This window comes from Anopheles arabiensis, chromosome 2, assembly GCF_016920715.1.
Source record: "Anopheles arabiensis isolate DONGOLA chromosome 2, AaraD3, whole genome shotgun sequence".
Classification (NCBI taxonomy): Eukaryota; Metazoa; Arthropoda; class Insecta; order Diptera; family Culicidae; genus Anopheles; species Anopheles arabiensis.
This window is the reverse complement of record NC_053517.1, coordinates 1,306,365-1,321,802: the sequence shown is the minus strand read 5'-3', so window position 1 is coordinate 1,321,802 and position 15,438 is coordinate 1,306,365. Positions and strand designations below refer to the sequence as shown.

The 15,438-nt window shown below is 50.1% G+C and overlaps 2 protein-coding genes across 10 annotated transcripts in view; one reads left to right on the top strand and one right to left on the bottom strand.

Annotated features, from left to right (window-relative positions):
* LOC120893765 overlaps window positions 1–4,888 on the top strand; it is a 135,595-nt gene extending 130,707 nt beyond the window's left edge. For 6 of the 8 annotated variants that reach the window (XM_040295858.1, XM_040295851.1, XM_040295854.1 and 3 more), the window contains 2 exons: window positions 2,744–2,861; window positions 2,964–4,888. In XM_040295858.1, the coding sequence (XP_040151792.1) occupies window positions 2,744–2,861; window positions 2,964–3,378 (533 nt within the window). In that variant the 3' untranslated portion in view covers window positions 3,379–4,888. The remainder of the gene's footprint in view (window positions 1–2,743; window positions 2,862–2,963) is intronic. The other 2 variants (XM_040295859.1, XM_040295857.1) reach the window with 1 other exon arrangement.
* A 4,121-nt stretch (window positions 4,889–9,009) lies between these two features.
* On the bottom strand, window positions 9,010–15,415 carry LOC120897818 (glycogen debranching enzyme). Of its 2 annotated transcripts, none has more exons than XM_040302942.1 (7): window positions 15,290–15,415; window positions 14,199–14,391; window positions 12,481–14,136; window positions 11,998–12,263; window positions 11,051–11,900; window positions 10,331–10,986; window positions 9,010–10,264 (listed from the first exon to the last, which is right to left on the bottom strand). In XM_040302942.1, the coding sequence occupies exons 2-7, from the start codon at window positions 14,356–14,358 to the stop codon at window positions 9,254–9,256; spliced, it is 4,599 nt and encodes a 1,532-aa protein (XP_040158876.1). In that variant the 5' UTR covers window positions 14,359–14,391; window positions 15,290–15,415; the 3' UTR covers window positions 9,010–9,253. The 2 variants fall into 2 exon arrangements, with proteins under 2 accessions (XP_040158876.1, XP_040158875.1); XM_040302941.1 differs by lacking the exon at window positions 15,290–15,415 and adding an exon at window positions 14,473–14,604.
* Window positions 15,416–15,438: the final 23 nt, after the last annotated feature.

Below are 15,438 nucleotides of genomic sequence, written 5' to 3'. Positions count from 1 at the left end.
ACCACACGCTAATGGCACACAATACCCCATCACCTCGGGCGCAATGCTGTGCGCTGTACCTTGTTGCATCTCCGGGAAGCAAAGGGAACAAATCGAAAGTATTTCAATCCACCCCATCATCCCGAGCCCGACCCCCCGCGCCTAAAACTGATGGCAATGGAATGGTGCGGCAACTTTTAATGCCTCCCATTATTACAGCAGAAATCCTTCTGGCGCACAATGATGATACGGACGATGCCAGCGAGTGTGGCGCCCCGGCAAACACAGCCTCAGACAAGATTGCTCTTATTTATTTCGCCTTGGCGCTAACCACTGTTTTATCCTGTCATTATCCGTCTTTTATCGCCATCATTCGGGTGGGAAGGGGAGGTGGGTGGTGGGGGGGGCAGGTCGATGTGAATGTGTGTGGTCGATGCCGCGTAACGATAGTATCAGTTCGCTTCGCTCGTTCCCGCTCCTTCCATCCATCCACAGCGAGCAAAGCGTGGAGGAAATGTTCTGCGTTTGTTTTTCTCGCGCGAACGCGAACTTGTAGCTCCCTCTCCATTGTGGCAGGTATTCGAGTGGAGCAAAGCACACGACTATACAGCAGCATTCGGTGAGCTAAATAGCACCCCTTCACAGTCACAATAGCGAGACAATTGCACACTGGTGGGTTCATAATCTAGTGGCGCTTAACAAATTATGATTAATCGCAAAGGGGTGAATACGGTGCATATGGCTGAAAGCTCGTAATCATTTTAATTTGAGCCGTTCATACCGTTAAAAGGTTTCGTGTTATAGTATCTCGTGCTCATAGATTGGTTGAAGCGTTTAGCATTTCAGGTTTAGGGCAATGTTGTCTGTAAATTGGATGCTCACAACAAACTCTAAACCCCTTCTATTTCTTTCAATGTAAATATTATGGCTGTAGTTTGGTACACATGTATAATTAATTAATATGAATTTGAAAGCTACAAAACTCACTTCACAAATGCCTGAGGGATTTTCACCGATGTTCAGCGATCGGTGAAATAATTGCTCACATCGGTCTCTTAGAATTATCCCCGCACAGGAGCGTCTGCATGACTTTGTACGTTTGAAATTCACGCTCAAATACACTTTTGCGCTTGAAAACACATCGGTTCGTCTTGCTGTTGCACCGGCACCAGTACCATACCAGCAGACGACCGGCAACAACGGTCGAGAGTTGATTAAAAATTCTTGACAAATTTGCATCACATTTAAGCCACAGCTGAAACTTTGTTTGACTTTCGATTGCTGCATCGCTGGTCGTTACAACAACCGGTTGGTTGCAGCATATTTCCGACTCGTGCAATAGATCCAATTAGAAAACCACCGTAACATATCTGTCATACGTGCACGGTTATCAATAGAAAGCGAACTACGTACAATTTGCACTCGCAATATAAGTTCCGGAAACTATTCGTTCGAATCCGCTTTACCTACTCCACCCCCACTGTCATTTCCCCTCACCATTTCACGTTCATCATGGCGTTATTGTGTCGATGTACAAGCATCGGGGCACAATAGTTTGCCTCGACACCCGACAACACGACAAAAGGCCCGTCGCAAAACCGTACCGGAGCAGTGGGCAAAGTTGTGCTGTTCGATTTTGTCGGTCCGTAAAATCGACACCGGACACTGAAACGTGTCCAAATTACTGCTGCACGATGTGTCCAGCACAAACTATTCTAATTTTTGTGCCACTTTTCCATCGAAACGGAGGGCGAGACGGCGAGACAGCTAAAATGCCTGTTTCGAGCTCGGACTCGGATCCGCGGCAGATCCGTCCACTTGGTGTAGGATTATCCCGCTTTCAACCCGTACCGGGCAAATGGGCAAAATGGCAACAACAAAAAAAGAACGCACACCGTTCACCCCGCCAATGGAAAGCTACTAACTAAGCCAATCGCAGTCAGGGCAAAGGCAGGGGCTAATGCAGCTGCAAGCTCAACGCGTACGCGTACTGACGGCACCAGACCGGTCGTGCTTTTGTGCCGGCGACATCGACTACAAAGAAGTCCAGCCCATCGATCCTGTCAGCAACTGAGCCCGTGTCATCAAGCCACGCCGACGATGCAATGGGAGGAAGGAAGGAAAAAACCTGGATCTGAAACCCAGAGCCCAGCTGCTGCTGCTAAAGTGGGACGAATTAAAACGTTTCGCATTTCCGCATGGGCTGTCAAAAAACCAACTTCTCAACCCATTCCAAATGGATGGCCAGATGTGCTGCAACCATCGATCGATCCTATGCCTATCCGGACATCATGTGTGTGTGTTTTTTCCTTCTTTTTTTCTTCCACAACCGATGGAAATTGTGCTATTTACAAAGCTTTAAATTTGGAGCGACATTTTTGCGCTCTCAAGTCCCATCAAAATGGTGGAGACACACTAGACAGATGCGAAATGCGCAGCAATGTAACGCAATTATCGCAATTGCAATTCCGTTCCAGTGCATTTCCACAGCTGCTTTCCGTTGCTGAAGTCATTAACGATCTCAACCGGACGCGAGATTGGTGATTGAGTGACGGGAGTGCAAACTTCACCACGCTTTCCTTCGCTTTAGTTTGTTGTGGATTGATTCTTTACCCATTTCCTACCCTTTCCCCCACCACATCTAAGCCGCCTCTCTTCATCCCTCTACGTAGTATCCCTGTCTACCAGCGTTGATGCAGCAAAAACACCTTTAGTAACACGAATCCATTCTTTTCCCACGATAACTTCACTGCGTCACTTATAGACTTTCTCTCAACAGCCGCCCGTGCTAAGATTATCGGCTCCCAGGAGGTGCACGTGAAGAAGGGCAGCACCATCTCCCTGTCGTGTGTTGTGAACGTCCATGCATCGTCCATCTCATGGTACGTGTAGTCCTTCGTCCTTCGTTGACGTGAGCGATCCAACGACTCTGCTAAAGCGTTCCGTCCGTTCATTCGTTTCTTGTGCGCTTCTCTCCGTTTCAGGTACCATGGATCGTCGATCGTTGACTTTGATTCGGCCCGCGGTGGCATCAGCCTCGAGACGGAGAAAACGGAGGGTGGCACCAGCAGTCGGCTAATGCTAACCAGAGCCACGCTGCGCGACTCGGGCAACTACACCTGCGTCCCGACCGGTGCAATATCCGCCAGCGTGCCAGTCAAGATGATCTTCTTCCCGGCGCGGCGAAACAACAGCAACACCGAGCGATGGCGGCGACGGCGACGTTCTATGAATGCCCGGTGGACTTGGCAACGACGGGCCAGCGAGATCTCCGAGACACTGATTGGAACGCACTCACGTCACGTCACGTCGAGCAGCGTATGCAATCAACGTGCGCCCACAATTCAGCAGTGCAAGCAGCAGCACGTTTCGAGTGAGAAACACTGGCAAAAAAGGTAGGAAAAACTTGCAAAACTGAATGCAACGGGAAGATGCAACCGGTACATAAGGATGGAATCCAATGACACGCGAACGAATCATCATTCTCCCAGTCAGTGTGTGAGTGAGTGAGTCGCGGAGGTGAACTGTAAATGTATAAATGTTAAGTTTCTACTTCATAATAATAAAAATAATATTTAAATTTAATGGCATGCCCCCTGCAGTGAGGAAGTGGATGAAGGTGAGGGAGAGGAAAGAGGGGGGCTCGCGATTAGTAGGAAAGGGAACAGTCAAAATGGGCGGAATGACAGTAAACTACACTATCTGGACACTATGATGTACTGGATTCGAAGAATCCTAGCGAGTAAGATACCCTAGATAAGTTAGTCAATATTTCCCCATTTTCCCACGCCCAGGAATGCGGTAAGATGCGGCCTGCAAAGAAGAATAAGAAGAAAAAGCAAGCCAGCATTTCGTTCCAGGGCCGCGCCGAATTTAAGACTTAAACCGAATGGGACACGGGACAAGCCGTACAACCGTTGTAAGATAGGCTAAATGAGAGACACACAGATACACGAGTGAAACTGCAACCCAGATCGATAAACACACAAATGCGTAAACATTTTAGTAAGAAAGAGAAGCAAACAATACGAATGAACACCCCCCAACAACAAAAAAAGTGACGAAAAACGAGTTTGTGAAAATAATAGATATAGAAACATGGAGTAACATGGACGAATTAAATCAAACGTTGGTGAGAATGGGAGGCAAAGAAGAGGATGCAGGGGAGAAATGTGTAATTAAACAGTAAACGAACAAAAAAGCCGAATTTTCTCAAACCCTTTCCACTTCATTTTAGCAAACACAGCAGATCGAATGCTCAGAACAGTGCTACCTAGAGGCACTGGAAGCACAATCGATCGAAGGAGACAGAACATGTAAGGCTAATCTAGATCCCAATTGTAGGCAATACAGGAAGTCGGATAAGTAAAGCAGCAGTAAGTAAGAAAGAGCAAACAAGCAAACTTGCTAACGGTGGCTCTAGCACACGAAAGTGAACAAACAGACACAAAAACAAACGATCACGAACAAAAACCAAACAACAGACATACAGAGTTACAAAGAAAAGGGTAAAAAACAGAACAGAAACAATGAGAAGCAAACCGCAAACTACAAACTGAAATGGTTTTCTTTTGACAAAATATTTTATCCCATGGAGAAGGAGGAAGCCGATGCAAAGAAGTAAACGAAACAAGAACATAAATCAAATAATCTCTCTGTATAAATCAAAACAACAAACAAACCAAAACACAAACAAATCTAACAAAAACTACAACAATCATCACTTGTGGAGAGTGTGGCCAGTAGAAGAGGGACACTTGTGCAGAAGTGGACAGCTGGACAGTGGAGGAAAGAGGAAACAGAGAACACAAACCATTATCATCATTCGTTAAATGGCAAACCCGGTTCACGTGTGATGGTTCATAAACATTGAAAATAAACGACTAATGCGTAGGAGAAATTGAAACGATGCGATGCGTTTCGAGCAACTCTTGAGTAACAGCAGCTAAGAAAGAAAGTGGGAAAGTACCTGGGAGAGAAGTGAGAGTGAGGGAAAACTGGAATGAAAGCACTTCACGGGAATATTCAAGCCGGTCGTCTTACTTATTCACCATTTCCAGGAAACTTTTGAACAGAAATTACCTCATAAAATACGCCACACTGCGCCTTATTGTTCCTCACACACATATGGTTGGTGTGCACGCACGCACGCTTATGTTTGTGGAGCTTATTATTCTTTCATTTATGTTTGGCCGTGCATTTTCTCCCATGTAGCCGCAAGCGTATTGTCCTTCAAAGAAGGATCCACACCGGCACACAGGGCCACAACGGTGTCCCACGCGCGCCAGCAAATGGGGAATGAAAAATGCAACATCTTTGTAGGAGACGCACCACACCCCTCACCGGCACCGGCACCGAGCATCATATCGTGATGGTTTTAATTTCAGAGTACGCGACTTTCCAACGAAAAATTACTGCCGCTCCAATAAATCGATACGGTTTTCATTCCATTAAACAAATCCAGCGCAGAGGACGAGCACGACTTTGAAGAAAGCTTCGGCAGCATCCTCGGGGTGCCAGCGGGCAGAAGCAGAACGTGCAAACGTCATCGATCTGTTTTAGCGGGAATTTAATCGAATATCAGCACACTCAGAGAATGCGTTACACTTGCTGTGCGCGCTCCAATTCTACGACATTCTCAATGAAAGCTTTCTTACCGTACCGTGGAAATCTCTGCAAAAAAGAACTCCTTTTGAGCAGGTGAACGCATATCGCACATGTTTGGTCCAATGCCCTCGGGGGATGGGTGAGAGCGCCCAGCGTGAAGAATGCCCGCCCGGGATTGTGTATGATGCCTGAGACATCCTGACGTCGAACCCCTTTCCCGAAGCTTTGCGTGCTTAAGCACTGCCAACTTCATGCGAAACTTCGCGCTCCGGGACGCGCCATCATCACTCCGTCGTCCGTCCGTCCACACCGTCAAGAGGTTCATTACGCATGAATATCAATGTGGAGATGATTGAATAAATTTCCATTTTCATCGCTTTTCTTCCGTTTGTCCCTTCGTTGAATGCAAAACCCCGCTCCCAGTGCGCTCCGTTCTTCCTGTCCTCCGGACGCACCTAAATCCCATCTTAGGTCCAACCACTGGGAACTGGGAATGGGACACTTTGCTTCAATAATGGCAACATTTCTTTGCGTTTTGATTTGGAAATATTGCAAAAAAGTCGTCATCCTCTGTCCCCGGCTCGGTCCACATTCCTCCTCACATGGCTCTTCAACATCTAATTGGGTTCTTAGCACGACTCGGGCGTTGGGGCTTTCGCTCGACTACAAAATGATGTTCCACCATAGATTGGGCGACGACTCAAGGGGCGTAGAACCCTAAGAATTGAAGAAGTGTCAATGCTTATACGTGCTTATTTGGATGTGCTTACGTGCCGAGGACGGAACCGTGCTGATACTACTGCACGCTACTACTCCACTACAACACGTCGGTCAGAGTAAGGTCAATAGGTATCGGATTATTTCCCCGGGTGAAGTATGCCCCTCTTCCCTCCCTAATCCATCTCCGTCTTTTTATGGGACCGGAAAAGCATCAATTCCCATACCCGATGATTGGTCAGCGCTCTAATCTCTCACACACACCGACAAACATGGCGACCTAATCCAGCGACGGATATAGTATTGGTGCACCGCCCTTTTCACAACACATTTCCCATCCCAGCCAATGGGTTTCATTTTCTTTCGATTGTCCGATTGGCCCACTGCCCACTGGCTGGCCATTGGGAGGGGGCAGGGGAAAGCTGGCATGAGAATATGGCACGTGCAAACGATTTCCATATCAATTTTCATTTAAATCCTCACCTTCCGAATGACCATAGCGAGCATGAGCTGAGCCGAGGGTCATACGGCACGGTAAGGTACGGTTCACTGGTTCCGACTTTAGTTCCTTCACATCCTATTCATCCGTACCCCCGGTAGGTTGATTGTACATTGTGATTGCTTCGGGGTTTCTCTGTATGCAATTGGCCTCCGTTACACGAACGGACAGCAGTTCCGGGCGAAAAGGAGCCGGGATTTGCCGCTTTGTTTGTCGGCGTGTTCCGCACGTACGTGTCAGTGTTTATTGCTTCGTATTGCTTCGTAGCGTAGGTTCTAGTTCCGGCGGATTGGTTTCTTCGGTGTAAAAACCGTTCACCTGCAGTTGACAGACCGTTCACCTGCTATTCCTACTTTCCCTCACTTCATCCGTCTTTTGTTTAGCGGCCCATTCTCGACTCCACAAGCGAGCTGTGGCAAGCTATTACACTCGAGCAAAGCTCCCTCAACTCCATCCATGCATGCACCGATGCTTCTGCAAGCAAAGTGCATTTGCCTCTCTATTTTCTACTTTAATCGTCCATTTGAACCAAGCCGCTCGTTACGCCGGTTTGTTAACCCTGTCTCACCTGCTATCACTTCTGATGGTTTTGCTGATGATCTCCTGGATTCGGACGGGCACTGCTGTTCAAGACAAACTTTTGCTGAAAGGCGCAAATCACCCCGCAGAGCAATCATCTCATCAGTCAGTCGTCGGGAGTGGGACTGGGACGAATGGGCAACTAATGGGAGGGAATGGGGGGAGGGGGGAGGTTTCCCAAATCCAAACACACTCTGCAACTGCATCAGCAAAATTCCGAATTTATCCTCTCTCTCTCTCCCCTCCACCGCACCCGGTCCATCGAGTTCGTAGTCCATTCCGCTACGATCTGTCTTAATTAGCGAACAGTTCCCATTACAGTCGGCAAAGGCAGCAAAGAACAGTTTGCCAAACAACTTTTAGCAACTATTTTCAGTTTGCTGTTGTTGGTTGGTTTTTTTTCATAAGGGTGGGATTTGGCTGTTTACCAAATGATCTACATTTGTTTGAAATAGTTTTTAAACTGTTACTGAATAGGAGGGCAGCATTTAGTTAAAAGCTTTGGAAAGAATGGCGTTGGCTACACTATTTTGTTAATATTTCATAGAAATTTTCATGTTTTGTGTGACTTTTTCACAGTTGTCTATTGTTCTCCATTGGGAAGAATGAGGAGCAAATTGGGAATGATGCCATAGAAGAAAATTCTCTCCTCGGCGAAGTTTATTTTTAACACCAATCAATGGAGTTCACACTCAATTAATTGACAAACTTTTTCTGGAAACTCATCGCCCCTGTTTTTATGTACCACAACTATGAACCCTATTTGCTTACTGCACCATTGCTCCCGTCGAAAGTAATACCGAAGTTGAGCAACATAAATCCTTCTCCGCATGGCAGCAGCACCCTCAATCGGGTGTAATGCCGACGGTTCTTTCCCCCACAAATACCACAGAAACCTTCCCCTCCGTTCTGCGGCGCGAGCGTCCTCTCCCTCTCTGTTCATTACACTCATTTTAATAAAGCTTTATTTCGACCGCCATACATCTGCATAAATATGCACGAGCCCGAATTACCTCCGGGGGTAAAGCTACCCTTTCTTTCTAGGAGCACGTGATTCGAGTGATTGCAAATGCCGCACTCAATAAATCGAAGCAGCGAAATGTTAACCACCATCACCACCCACCTCCCCCCACCCCCACCCTTGCCCGAAGCGCTTGTTAATAGTAATTGGAAAGTGATAATTTATCGTCACTCTTTTCGTGCGATTTTTCGCCCTGCCGGCAGTCGCAAAACAAAACAAAACAAAAAACTGGGAACATTGGATGCGATCACTATTAAACCGCGGGACAACAGCGCCAAACACCAGTAGTGTCGTTGGTAGGTTGGCATGACGCATTTCGTTTTAATTAACATTGTCACATCGACTACACGGACTGCAGTGTTTTTGACCGTCCCCAAAAAACGCAGTACGTGGCGTGGCTTTACTTCCGTTACTTTCGCATTCGTTTTAGTCCGTTTTTCAATCGGCCGTGATTCGATGGTGCATTGTGTGGTCGTTTTGGTCGGGCTTTTGGGTTTTGTAATGCCGTACGAATCTTTTTGCGATTGAGCTTCACTCGATGGAGTTACGATGGAGTGTGGCCGCTACTTTAAACGCGCCTAACAGTTGCAATTCATCAGTACAAGCATTCGTTTGAGTATTGTTGCTTTATTTATCAACAGCATGTGTGCGCAAACGCATTGTACATCCGCTTCCTCTACTAGCATCTAATCTCATAAACACAATCGATCAATCAACAACGTATAGAGTAAAACACAAAACAAAACAATCTCAACAGAAGGTATGGCATTGAGTGGCATAATAACGCTAAACACTAAAACACTCCACACCAGTGGGAGCGGCAGTTGGGCGAGCCGTTTGCCGGCGTACATTTAAAGCTCCTTTTCGTACTTTTCCAAATCGTACAGCACTTCCAGCACGCAACCCATGCTCCAGGCCTGCGTTCGGCACGAGTCCTTGCAGTACGCACCGTTCTCGTTCGTCAGCTCGGCCAGCCCGCGCCAGTGGCAGCGCTGCAGCTCGTTCAGATGCGTTTGCAGAATCTTCCACGTTTCGGCAACCGTCTCCTTCAGTACGCCGTTGGCCTTGGCGAAGATTAGACGCGCCCGCAGGTAGAACCCGATCGGCCACACCCACTCCGGCCCGTTGTGATAGTTCGCACCGTGCGCGACCGTCTTGTCGTCGCTGTCGATCGAGTTGTCGTAGTTGCCACGGTAGCCCCAGTCCTCGTAGTCGAGCGTTTTCATGCCGAGCGGGCCGAGCAGATACTTCTTGGCGTTCTCCAGCGCACGCCAGGCATGCTTCGGATCGGCCAGCTCCGGTGCCGCCAGCAGAGCGATCGGGAAGTTGCAACGCAACTGGTAATCGGTCCACGCGATCTCCGACCCGACCGTATCCTTGTAGATGCCACGCTTGTTGGCGTAGTTGCTTTCGCAGGACTCGTCCACGTAGAACTCCTTCTCGAAGTTGGCCGCAATCTTGTTGGCCCACTCCTTGTACGTCCACACCGTCTTGGTGCCGTTGTACGAGGTGCGCTCGACCGACGACACCGGGATGACCTTCTGCTCGGCCATCGCCTGCATGAACCGCAGGCTGGTCATCTGCAGTCCGACCAGCTCGACCGCCGAACCGTCACGCGGGGTCGACGGAATGCCCCGATTGCCGGCCTTGTCGGAGGAGCCCATCTTGTCCATCCACGTGCCACAGTTGGCATTGTTGCCACCGAACACGAAGCCCGTGTCCGGGTTGATACCAATGCGGTTGTTGAAGCCCTTCTCCTTCATGTGGGCATCGATGCGAGTACCGGCGTTGCGTTCGCGATAGGACAACCCTTGGAAGTGGACTGTCAGCGCTTCCTGAATCACTTCGTACAGCATTTGGTCCTACGGCAAAACAAAAACCCACATTATCTCACGGAAATGGCACCATCGCAAAGTGTTGCTACTTACGCATTCTCCTGGTGCCTTCGCTTCAGAGTCATCCGTTGGGTAGAGACGGGACACCTTGTCCTTCAGGATGCTCTTGCCATTGGGCGCCTCCTCGACGTACTGCTTGATCGTGTACAGCCACCACCAGACGGCATCGCGACAGTTGAACCGTGCGTTCTGACCTCCGTCCAGCAGGTTCGGGATCAATCCATGCCGCAAGCATCCACCGAACCCGAGTATCATGTAACGCGTCTCATCGAAACGTCCGGTAAGCAGCGTCAGGCCACGGATTGCAATGAAAGTGTCTCGGCCCCAACAACGCATATAGCCCGTCGCGAAGTGAGGCAACCCGGCAGCCATCGTAGCACAGTGGCTCGGTGGTTTCGGATCGCTCACGTTCGGGCTTAGCTTGGGCAGGCTTGCCGATGGACAGTCAGCCACACATTGCACCGATCCCAGCGCAAGCCGGCGCGCAAAGTTGGATCCATGGCGCACAAAGTCCGACATCAAGTTGCACGCAGCGGCCATCGCCAAACGGTGCACGTTCGTGATGATAACGTCGAAGTAGGACGGTATCATGTAGCGAGGAATTTCCTTCAGTGACTTTAGATTGTTTTCCAGCCACTTGGCCATCGGTACCAGCTTCTCGTACTTCATCAAACGCTGGGAGCAGTAGTCTATTGGAAGAAAAGTTGGTTAGTAAAATAATAAACGAACTAATGCTATGCGTATTGCGCTCACCGATTAACCAGTTTCCGTTGCGTAGATTGTTCGCCAACGGATGGCCCAGGTCGTTGTTAGGTCCAATTTCGGACAGAATCGACATGACACCCTGCAAGCCACAGTACACCAGATCGCCGTATCCTTCGACGTTGTACGGACCACCGCCATTATCACGCTCCTCCTCGGCACAGCAGTACAGCAGCTTGTTAAAGTCCACCAAGTCCAGCTTGGACAGGATGTGCTGCAGCTCGGCGTACCGTGAGCCCCTATCCTGGTGGAACTCGCGCACCAACGACTGCAGCGTGTCGAAATGTACCCGCACACTCTCCTTCAGCGCGACTCGCACCGCCACCACGGAGCCGGGCTTCAAATTCGAGAAGTGAAGCTGTGTAACGTTACCCTTCACGACCGCTTCCTTGGCGAAAATGTCCGACTCTTCCAGCTTCAGATTGCGCTTCAAGTCCACCACATACTCGTTGACGCCATTGATGTAGTCTACATTTTTGGCGAAATCCGTGGGCCTATCGAACGTTTGGCCCGTTTTCTTGTAGATCTGCACCTCCAGAATGATCTCCTTGAACTCGCCCTCAAACTCGAGCGGACGCACGCCGGTCGGACCGGCCCACGGGTTCGGATAGCTGAAGGCAGTGTGCGCGACAAGGATCACCGTCTCGTGATTCGAAAGCGAGTGACGCGTTACGGCCACAATGTCCGGGTGCATCTGGTCGACAAACAGTTGGTCGAAGCCACGCGACGCTAGTCCACCGTGCAGTACGTTAAACGCTTCCTTTACCGCAATCAGTCCAGTGTTCTTGTCCACATGCTTGCCCCATTCTTGATACTGTCGCTCCTCGTCCACCACATGAACCTGTTCCGAGAGAGAGAGAGAGAGGGAAAGGAATAGGGGTAACTCGCGGGGCTATAATAAAACAAACACAATCTCCGAACGTCCACTCGAAGCTTACGTGATGCGGAACGAACTCATCGTAGCCACGATTGCTACCCGTCGCACAGCATGCCATCGACACGAGGCCGGCCGACGGGATCAGGTCGAAGATCGACCGTTTCTCAACCGGCGATGGATTGTCGTGCGTAAGGTCCATGAACAGGGCGTGCGCAATGCCCGGCGCCAGGATACGCTTCGGGCAGGGGAAGAATGCGCCGACCGGTGCCCCGCCGTAACGATACACCAGCCGACCTTGCTCGTGCGAGTCCCAGGCCGAGAGGGCCTCTGAAAGTACGGAAAAGAGCGGGGCAAAAATAACATCAATGCGAAACATATAAACATCCCATTGCAGCGATTGGCAATGCAAGCAGTAGCTCGTTAACGCTCGCTTGCTTAATCACCCGTCCGAGATAACGCGGCATAACTGGGCATTCTAGACTAATCTATCAAACCGATCAAATCAATCCATTCACCCACGATCACCTCGTCGGCGATTAATTACCTCGAATCAGTGACGTAATGCCGAGCCGATTGACAAATATGTTGTCCGTGTGGTCGGAGTTGGTGAACAGCTCGGCGGCTACGTACAGCTCCGGGTTGACTTTGCGCGCCGAATCCAGCAAGTACTCGGCGACATGCAGCGGCGTCGAGTGGCAGTTGTCCAGCCGCACGCCGTCAAAGATACGGGCCGTCGTATCGACGTACTCCTGCATGTGCTTCCACAGGTACGGACTGTCCTCCGGCTTATCGCCGTACCGCAGCTTCACACTGTCGCCCCAGGCAATCAGCTCTCGGCGCAGGTACACATTGCCCGTACCCGTTTGCGCACGGGCAAAATCCTTCAGCGGATCCCCATTCATCACCCATCCGTTGTGGGCCATGAACAGCTTGCCAGCGCCACCGTACATCATGCTCTCGATGTCCTTGAGCGATTTACCCTGCGTTCCGTAGTGCGTAAAGTACTTCATGAACAGCGGGTACTTCACCGATATGCCCTTCACCTGGGGTCCATCGCCCTGCACACGTTCATAGCGTGTGCCGGCCAGACAGTTGTCGATGGCGTAGTCCAGATGTTCCTGTATTTCCCGGCGCACCTCTTCGTTCAGGAACTGCAACCGAGCGCGGAACACCTCGGTGCACTTGCGCTTACGACTGTCCTCATCGAAACAGTCCTGCCGGAACACGTTGTAGATGCTCATGGCACGTTCGAAGTCGATCTCTGCACCCAGTCGGCGATGCTCCGGGTCCATCCGCAGCTTTATATCGCCCTCGGGAATATCCTGCGCACGGCTGGGGCTGCGTTTGCTGCACTCGTCGTTGAACCGCGACACGTACTTGTCCACATCGCACTGGTACAGCTCGTACAGCTTCACCTGCGGCAAGTAGTTCGAATGGATCTGCCAACGAATGGCCTGCAGATGATCCTCCGTTTCGACCACCTCCGGCACGCCAACGTGCGCCAACATGCCGTCCTTCACGTCCTCTCCGACACGGGCCAGCATTGCGTCGAGCAGGAAGGCCGGCCGCAGATGCGGACAGGTGAAGCAATTGTAGCTGCACTCCGGATATTCCCGAATCCAGATCGACTCGTTGGCCGTGTGGTTCAGTACAATGTCACAGATCGATGCAACGTTCCACTCTTCAAGCATTTTGCGCATTAAAACGGCCAAATCGTCATAGCTCACCTCCTTGCCGCCCTTGCTCTGGAAGTCCGGATTCACCTTGAGCTGGTTGCGCAGCGAGTAGGCGGAGCGCGATCCGCCCAGCTCTTGCACGGGCGTAAAGTGAATCATGTTGTAGCCCGACTCCTTGCCCACGCGCAACTTTGCCTCCCACGTGTCCAACGGTCCGAGCAGCTTCGAAATCACCGTCTGACAGCGGATGGCATCGAGGGGCAGCGTTGTGGCGGCCTCTCCCGATCCAACCGACAGCTGCGGCTCAATTTGTACGTACAGGCCAGCCTGTGCCCCCGCCTCGGGACACTCTTCGTACAAGGCATAAAAGTGATACGCTCCCGATTTGGTAAAGTGAACATTGCAATAATAATCCACGTCCTTGATGGAGGTGTATTCGGATCCGCTCGCGCTCGTTTCCAACGGTGATCCCGCTGCCGAACACCATTCTAGGCGTCTGTAGGTCTTTCGGCAAAACTCCTTATCTGTAAAGACACAGCATAGTGTAATATAGCAAGCCACCCGGCAAGTTAAGCTGAAATCTTACCATCCGCTGGGTAGTTGCAGTAGAGCGCAACCCGGCGTCCCAGAAGCGATGCACCCGGATGCACATGCACCAGCGAGTTTTTCTTCAGCCGATAGAGAGCTCCATCCCCTTGGTTGCTGTCATGTATGGCTAGCTTTATTGAAATGACCCCATCAGCCATGGCGCTTGACTCGATGACTTCTTCGATGGCACTCTGCAACAGAAAGAACGCCCGCGCATGGGGTAACGATGAGTTTTAACCAAAAAAGCTATAGCAAAGTCTCGTTCTAATCACCAGCGGTGTGAAAGCACTGGACAGTCTTCTCGGCAGGGACATACTATGCAATGATCGAGCGATGCAACACTACTGACCCGAGCAGCGCACGATCGTCACCTCAAGCCAGACGCTCGCGCGCGCGCGCTCGCTAAACGCACCAGCAATTTTGCTGATAATCCACAATCTCGCCCGGCGGTTATTATCGCGAGGGCGCCATCGGGAATCGTCTCCCACCGGGTGAAATAAACAACAAACACAACCGTCGACTCAGCAGCTGATCGACACGAACATGAAGTGCAGTGTGCCATCAGCTTCTTCTTCGCATCTTTGAACTCGACCTCCAAGGGGCGCGGAACCGTTGATTACAAACAGATTCCGATGGCATGCTTGGCGGTGGTACCGTCACCATCTGCTACCGCAGCCAGTGGTGTGTATATTTGGCTAAATATAATTCACGTGCACACTCTCTTTCATCACACAACAATCGCATTCTTGCCATCCGTTCGCCGTTCATTAGTTTGTACGCTGGGTCCACTGAGTGCGTTACAGCAATCAGACAAAATTGACGAGTTTCAAACATTATTGTTCTAGAAACTATTGATCACATGGCTATAAAATCAAACCAATGCTTCAGTAGGTCAAATCATGCTTGCATTACAGGTAGTTTCACAATTTTTCCACCTAGCACGATTGTCCTTCGGTGTCCTGCGGCCCAGCAGTAAACATTCTCATAAGGCTTCGCTATATACCTTTCCTTGAGTTCCGCAATGCAGTGTAGGTTAGCATCGCAAAGAATACGTATTTTATCTGTTAGTTTGCGCTATCTTTCACTCACCTTTTTCCACAACTTTAACCGACCACAGTTGATCAGTTTTGTTCTGTGTGCTACAGAAAAATTAAACTCAAGGTGACCCCGCGAGAAATGTCATCCAGCTGGGCGGCAGCAAAACAACAACAAACAGTACGTTTGACAGTTCCCGTTTG